The sequence below is a fragment of the Dreissena polymorpha genome, chromosome 9 (assembly GCF_020536995.1).
Source record: "Dreissena polymorpha isolate Duluth1 chromosome 9, UMN_Dpol_1.0, whole genome shotgun sequence".
Taxonomy (NCBI): domain Eukaryota; kingdom Metazoa; phylum Mollusca; class Bivalvia; order Myida; family Dreissenidae; genus Dreissena; species Dreissena polymorpha.
Window position 1 is genome coordinate 2979606 of NC_068363.1, and position 7834 is coordinate 2987439.

Sequence of the window (7834 nt, forward strand, 5' to 3'; positions counted from 1 at the left end):
AAAATTTTATGACATGATGTTTTTCCTTATATTTGTTCTTGAATATTTGGTGAACTTTGCATGCCTAATTGATATGTTTCTTTATATTAACGCACATGCTATCGTTACTTCAAATACAAATAAAATTCTATGACATGATGTTTTCCTTCTTTTTTGTGCCCGATAACAGTATCGGTCAACGATACAATTATTCGATAGCAACGTGAATAAACAGCCTCGTATTCAGCAAACGGATATCATTTAAAAAAAAAATGGAAGCTAACACCGAACAAGTTTAACTCTTTTCTGATATATTTCGCCTAAATACGTTTTTTCAAAGTTTGTTTTTACAAAAAAGCTACATTTTCTTTCTATTTCTCAACACAAAAATTGTATATTCAATAGTATTTCTGTGTAAATTTATATTCAATATACCTACTGGATACGAAATTGAGTAATAGAAGTTAAATCAATCCAGCCGTTTTATGCGAATATTCGAATATTCGATTGAATGGATTTGCGATTATTCGAATACCGAAATAGGTATTCGATGCCATCCCTAATCTTAACACTGGCACCAGCCTGACCTAAGCATTACCAGGCGATCTACCTAGTATAAAGTATACAGGCAACAACGTTCAAGCTTCTCGGACACAAGTTATTTATGCCATTGTTACAATTGTTTCCAATTTACCGACTCAAAGCACGACGATTAATGTACATATCTGGGCGCTGAGTTTAACTTTAAACACTTAATGTTAAACTATGCATATATGGTATTAGCGTCATCTGAATTGACAATTTAATAGATAATTAAAATTATTGATGGTTAATTATAAAAACATTCGAATAAACGGTTTAATTTTTTAGCTGATTATTGTTAATTGTATAATAAAATAATTAGCAACCAGTTAACATAATTGATGACAATATAGATATCAGGTTAAACCCCGTTTGCAATTTTACCTATTTCGTTATGTAAGTACGATACTTGTACCTCGTTAATGTGTATAATTGAAGAATACTGTTCAACATGCCACTCAACATGCCACTCTCAAATTAATGCTAGTATAACAAAGTGTATCCGCACGATTTAATCTGCATCACTTGATGCTTGCAATGCTTGTAATATGACCGAAGGCCTCGTATGCCAAAAAAACTCTAGCGTTCTTGTTGTGTATGTGTATACTAATTAGGACCACCTGTTGTTCGCTAGAGTTGAAATAAATTCGTTGATAAATATGTTAAGTCATGTATACCGAGGTAAATGCCAGAAGGGTTCCGTCAAAATTGGCTGGGTAAATAATAATCCTATACAATTCTATAAAAGTCCTATATACATTGTTAAAAACAACGTACCCCGTTGGATGTTTCAATTCAACATTATAGCCAATAAAAACATAAAACTCAGTTCTCCCGAACAAATTGCTACTCGTTGGTTGATCATTGGACCCATTTTACATCATTCAGCTTCCAATAGCGTTGTGCAAAAGCAATCTTGAACACTTTAAATAAAGCGAATAACGATATAAGATTATTTGATCGGTGTAAGGTCAATAAAATCTTATCCTCTTTTCGTTTCGTATGTCAATTATTTGCATTGCATAATTCATTTAACATAACATTCATCGACTTAATGTTACAAAACAGACAAACATGTGCTCTCAATTAAGACCTCATCTTAATTAAAATCATGTTCTCCGACTCATATTAATCTGCAAAAGGGAAAACATACATATAGTTTCGTCATTTTGTATTTGAATTACTGTTTTATTTCGACACGTAATGTATCACGTTTATATGGCATGCAATCTGTTTACCTAAAGCTAAACGAACATAATGCGATTATTCATGTTAAACTGCCATCAGCCTGCATAGTTTAAAACCATTTGATTCCCATAAATTGTCACCAAAGGCACGAGCACGCATCGGTGAAACGTGCGAGTTTTCTATAAATACTGTCGAACATATAACAGGATATCGCATTCAACAGATATCTAATATCAGTGAAAGAGGTAAGTTTGTATGTTTCTTGCGTAAATATATATCATATAAGCATTCTTATAAAATGATTTAAGTGTAATTAGTTTCAAATATAACTCATGTTGTGACAAAAACAACAAACACAGCTTTATACGAATTAAAATGAACATAAAGCAAATAAAATATATTAGACTTTTAGATGTCATTTTAGTTATAAAAGAACATTCACAGACGCCTTATAATTAACCACCAAACATACATTGATTATTGATGATTTAGTACATCAGCAATCAAAGAGATAATGAATTAATTTCAAATATATGCTAATGTGTTTTAGAACACAAAAAATAGGCTGTTCCATTGGGTTGTTGTTGCCTTATTCCTTGATGTTATATTTAAAACGTTACGATTATATCAGTGTTGTACAAAACTTGTTTACTGCACTGCAGTCTATAAAACATAAAACGTTATTTTAGAGCATATTGAAATTGTGATCTTGACTTTGTAAATACACTATATTTTTTATAAACAAATGACACAGTTTTATGAGCGATACCTTTATTTAGAACGAGGAGTAAAAGGAAGAAACATTTCAGTATGGAGTAGACAAATGGCAATTGAGATATTAAAATTGATAAAAAATAGTAAAATTTATTTTTACATTTTAATATTTAAATACCATCAAATTACAAAATTAAGTCTATATTAAATACAGACGCTCAATGCAAAAAAACAACGTGTCATGTTTGCCAGTTTAAATTGACTTATACATGCGTGTACTTGCTTACAACGAACAACCATCCGCTCTGCGTATCCGCTTAAAGTTAAGGCCTTTCGGCCACTTCCAACGCCGCTGCCGCCGCCGCCACAATCGCCGTCCAAAACATGGCAATCGATGCAACCGCCGTCGCGTACGCCGTTTTGGAGAGTAAAGTCCATTTACTTATTCGCCCATAACTTGAAATTTATCAATCCTTGCAATACCAAGTATTGAACTACATTGAGTTACACATTACACTTCAAAGATATAATAATATAATAAATAAAGTCTGTGTTGCTATTTAAGAACTTTTGGTAACAAACTGTTAACATAGTTATCACAAAATTGTTAAGATCAGTGTATTAACAAACCCCTACCAAAATCGTGAAACGATATATAAACAAACGGAAAATGCAAATTACCTATTAGATACGATTGGAGCCTTGACCGCAACAGAAATAATGTCATACGGGTTGTTAGCTTTATCTTGATATTTGATTTTCAAATAGGCATCAATGCACTTCGCAAAACGACGAATTCGCAGCTAAAAGATAAACGATCAAAAAAGCATCTGTTAAACTATAAGCAGTAATGAGTAAACAATTTTTTAAAGAATTGATAAACAATTTAAAACAATAATATTGTTAAGTGGAAAGCATTAAATGACAAGAACGACTTGCATTCGTGTGAATTATCTAGCGTAAACCAAAAGGCTTTTCACATTTGTATAATGAAAATAAAAAAGTTAATTGAGTAGATAGACAAATAGAGAATAATAGGTTAGTGTTGATTATGAATCAGGTTTATCATGCGAGGCTTAGAAAACGGAAAGCACGAGCCTTGGCGAGTGCTTTTTCGTTTTCATGCCAAGCATGATAAACCTGATCTATAATCAACACTAACATAGTAGTCTATTTATCCCACTTTTTATTTAGTAAACCTTTTTATTTAAGCAAAATGAATTTAACTGGATAATTTCCCGTTTTGAGTGTTTGTCGTACTTTGATAATTCCTTTAGTGTAAACAAGGTCAGTGTATTACTCCGCGTTCCAAAAATAACCGCTGATCAAATGATCATTTTTTAACTCAGAATATCGTTCTGTGACAAAGACTCGTGCGTTATTAATTACAATTTTATTCATATTGAATTGCAAATCTAAAAGTTTTATAACATTAATATAACATTAATTTGTTATATACTGTGAACTACATTTATTTACAACGTAGCCTAACAACGTAGCACGTGCCGTTGATTATAGATGAAATTTAATAAACATGCCATTAATCAACCGTATTCGCTGCAAAAGTGGGATAAAAAAACTTGTTTATAAATCATGATACTATAACATAACCCCGGTAGTGTAATTAAGGATATAGAGTTGATGTAAACTTTGAACCGGCCAATAATATGCGTCTATTCGTTAAATATTGTATTTCAATAAAAAATAGAATACCTGTTTATATGTCGCTTCGTCGATATGGAGTTTAATAAGCGTTACGTTTTATACTTCGCAGAAGCGTAATCTGAATAAGTCAATTCAACATTAAACGCCCCTTTAAAAATCATGAAATGTTAAAAAATCATGTGCGCACATTAAATCTATAGTAACATCCATCATTTTCTCATTTGTACCAGTGCGTTCAAGTCGCTAATTATAAACGGAGACGTCGCCGTACGATACCGTTTACAATAGCGACAGAAGCGGCGCGTTTGTATGTGAGAAAAACTACACTCTTTAGTTGAGAATTGCGAAAAGTAACATGTACTTGGTTAACACATTGTTGATTTAATTAATTAATATTTTTGAATTGTGGTTGGTAAGCGACCAATTAATCAGAAATAGCATGTCAGTTTACTGCTCAAATAAGTTTCTAGTTACTTCTTTCCAAAGGCCTATATTAAGAACAATACTTTCGTGGTTAAGTCACTTAACATCGGACTTTGAAAATTCAAATCACGGAAAGACTAAATAAATCTTTTTGATTTTAGGTTAGAATTTTACTTTATTGTTATTTGCTTTTTTCCTACTTATTCTTAGGTTTATTTATTGTTAAAATAACTTCTTTATAAATCACAACCACTACTTTATGAAATTATGAACGTATATCTCAAAATATTTATTATGGATTTAGTGTACATGTTTGTATAATAAGTCTTGAGTTGCGTACAATAAGTGCATTTTTATATAATGAGATATCTACCGTGAATACTATTTTATTTTATTTTTTAATATTTAATTTGTCCAAATTAACAAAACAAAAATATGTATTTTTTTATCTACACAATTTTCTTTGTTAAATTTAACTTTCGTTTTAAAACATCTATTTGGTATGTACCTATTTTCATTCATTGAAGACGTTATTTTAGGTTAAATGTATAAGTATTGGTTGGACGTCTTTTGATATATTTCATTGACGTGTATTTTAAGTATTTGCTAAACATCTTTTGATAAGTGTCATTTACACATTGAATATTTACACTTTACTAGAAAGACTAATTTGATAAAGACATTGTTCAGTTTTTCTTACAGTGTCTTTAAGGCTAAAGATTGTTTTACTTAATTCAGATATTGCACACATATGCTTATTTGTTTTGTAGATATTTCACTTACAGGAATCAACCGAAACATGAAGTTGCTCAAAACAGTTATATTGGTAGCCATGGCTATTATGCCTTCGGTGGTGGACGGACAATACTCTTGCTTGAACTTAACGTGAGTTTTTGCTACCAGTTAAAATTAAGAAAGAGTCATTAAGGACGTACGCGGCAGTTTAAATTATTGTGTGTTACTCACAGAATGCAATATTGTGTGTTGTTTGTTTGTTTGAGCCATCTTTTGCTTTAATAAAAACAATAAAATATAAATCCAGCGTAACAGTTGTTTTAAATTTGACTTAGGCATTAAATAATATGAATATATCAACTTGTGTATTATTCACAAATATGTCATTAAGGACAAAAATGAGTAAAAAAAGTGAGAAAACTGATTCAAGCAACGAATATATATCTAAATGTGTAATTATAATTCTAAATTGCTTTCATGTCAATAAACATCAAATGGATATCAACAGTGATCATTGTTTTGGTGAAATAAAGTAATACGTGTATCATTTATTAATTTCCCGATTGCAACGTCCTAACATTTATGTAAAATAATAGTTCCCCCCCCCCCCCCCCCAAAAAAAAAAAGAGAAAGAAAAAATAGTTCAACGTAGTCATTTGTTTTCAAATCACAGTGTAACGCCATTTAGATGAACAAAATATAACTCGCAGTAAAATATATCGTCTGTTTTTCCAATGATTTAAGATATGCCATGTCGTAACAATCACGCGATAAAAAAAGTCTTCGTGGTTTAACACATGATAATAGATTGTGATATCCGCTTCGTTTAGGGAGCTTATATTGTTTTATCATTTTTAATTCTTCATAATACGTTATTACTTTTTGTTATTCCATTATTTAATATCCAACCCGTTTTTGAATCGACAATCCAAAATATCGTGCGTCTGTTGCGAAGACGGTGTTACAGTAAAAACAGTTAAGTTACATTTGCGTGAAACTAAACTGCCACGGACATCCTTAAGCACGAAATTAAATCAAAGTAAGAAAAGCATTACAATTACTTCAATAAAACGTAAATGAAAAAGAAAAAAAACAACAATACAATTCAAATGTAAAATGTATAGCCCAACGTGTGCGCTTCCCGCTTTAATGTAAACCATGCCGTATGAAAATGAACGTACAGATGCGTTTTAACATACCTTTTATTTTCAGATTAATTTATGTTGGTGTGTTTACAGAGATTGTCAGTGTGGGAATGTGTGCGTTAATGAACTAGACAAAAGCTGCGAGGGACCCAGAGACTCGTGCGTGTGCAAACCTGGTACGTTATATTGCCTTATTTATACTACCTTATTGATATTTGTTTGATGTAGTGTAAATAACACGTGCTATCATTGCTGTTTATGAGGAACATTGATACGCAAGTATTGTACATTGTATTTACATTTTACTAGTTTTCTGCAATAGATAGGCGACGTTTTATCCACGCGGTTGTTACAGGTTGTTTGATGTTCGACCTGTTCATCAAACCTGGCGAAGGACGGCGCGTGTATGGCAACTATTGTCGCTGTCCTCTCAGCCCCCAAGCATCCAATGGGGTGTCAGCTGTAAGTTAAAGCAAAAAATACGCTAATATTATAAACTCTCAATATCAGATATCCAAACTTAAATAACCATATATTTCGGTTGTAAACATAGTATTGTAAATAATTTACATGATATTCATCGCGATTTGAAGAAGGCGGGATTGAATCCCGCTCTCCAACCAACTTAAATACATATGAGTCGCGTTCTGTGAAAACTGGGCACAATGCATGTGCGTAAAGTGTTGTCCCAGATTAGCCTGTGCAGTCCGCAAGTCTAATCAGGGACGACACTTTCCGCTTTTATAACATTTTTCGTTTAAATAAAGTCTTTTCTTAGCAAAAATCCAATTTAGGCGGAAAGTGTCGTTCCTGATTAGACAGGCTAATCTGGGACGACACTTTACGCACATACATTATGCCCAGTTTTCTCAGAACGCGACTCATATTATAACAACCCGTTACGGGCATTTGTAAAATGAGGTATGAATAAGGAAGACTTGGTAAATATTTTGTCCCAATGTTTGATTTTAGTGCAAATCTGTAAACAAACAGTCGCACATTCACTATTATCTTAATGATTAGATGCGTGCATGTACAATTTAAAACAGAATGGCAGTCCCTTTTATGTTCAGTTTATAAGTGTTGGTCGGTAAGACAAAAGTAAGTGTTATTTCAAGATATGTTGTACCTTTGTCAATGAACGAAATTCCAGTATATCAATGATGGGTGTTAGAAAAAATAAGTTTGTCAAAATATACTTGATATGCAAATGATTTATTATGTGCCGACACTAAGTTTAGACTCTTGCAACGTGTGCAGTTGATTTGAGTATTTTACACTTTTCATCCCCAGTGCACCAGGGCTGCATGGAGGGGCCAACCAGCTGGAATCCCTACCTATCCCACCTCATGTTGACCACCCAAAATGTTTGTCATAATTCTGAAATAAAATCGGTCTCCCTG

General features: G+C 32.3%; 1 protein-coding gene across 1 annotated transcript; it reads left to right on the forward strand.

Moving 5' to 3' along the window:
* The first annotated feature begins 1850 nt into the window (after positions 1 to 1850).
* Positions 1851 to 7834, forward strand: LOC127846680 (uncharacterized). Its single transcript, XM_052378163.1, has 5 exons — positions 1851 to 1994; positions 5322 to 5436; positions 6525 to 6607; positions 6787 to 6893; positions 7725 to 7834. The coding sequence occupies exons 2-5, from the start codon at positions 5351 to 5353 to the stop codon at positions 7785 to 7787; spliced, it is 339 nt and encodes a 112-aa protein (XP_052234123.1). The 5' UTR covers positions 1851 to 1994; positions 5322 to 5350; the 3' UTR covers positions 7788 to 7834.

Coding starts and splice junctions, on each gene's coding strand:
- LOC127846680 (XM_052378163.1), top strand. CDS start 5,351: ATGAAGTTGCTCAAAACAGTTATATTGGTAGCCATGGCTATTATGCCT. Junction 5,437..6,524: donor TACTCTTGCTTGAACTTAAC/GTGAGTTTTTGC, acceptor GTGTGTTTACAG/AGATTGTCAGTGTGGGAATG. Junction 6,894..7,724: donor CATCCAATGGGGTGTCAGCT/GTAAGTTAAAGC, acceptor TTTCATCCCCAG/TGCACCAGGGCTGCATGGAG.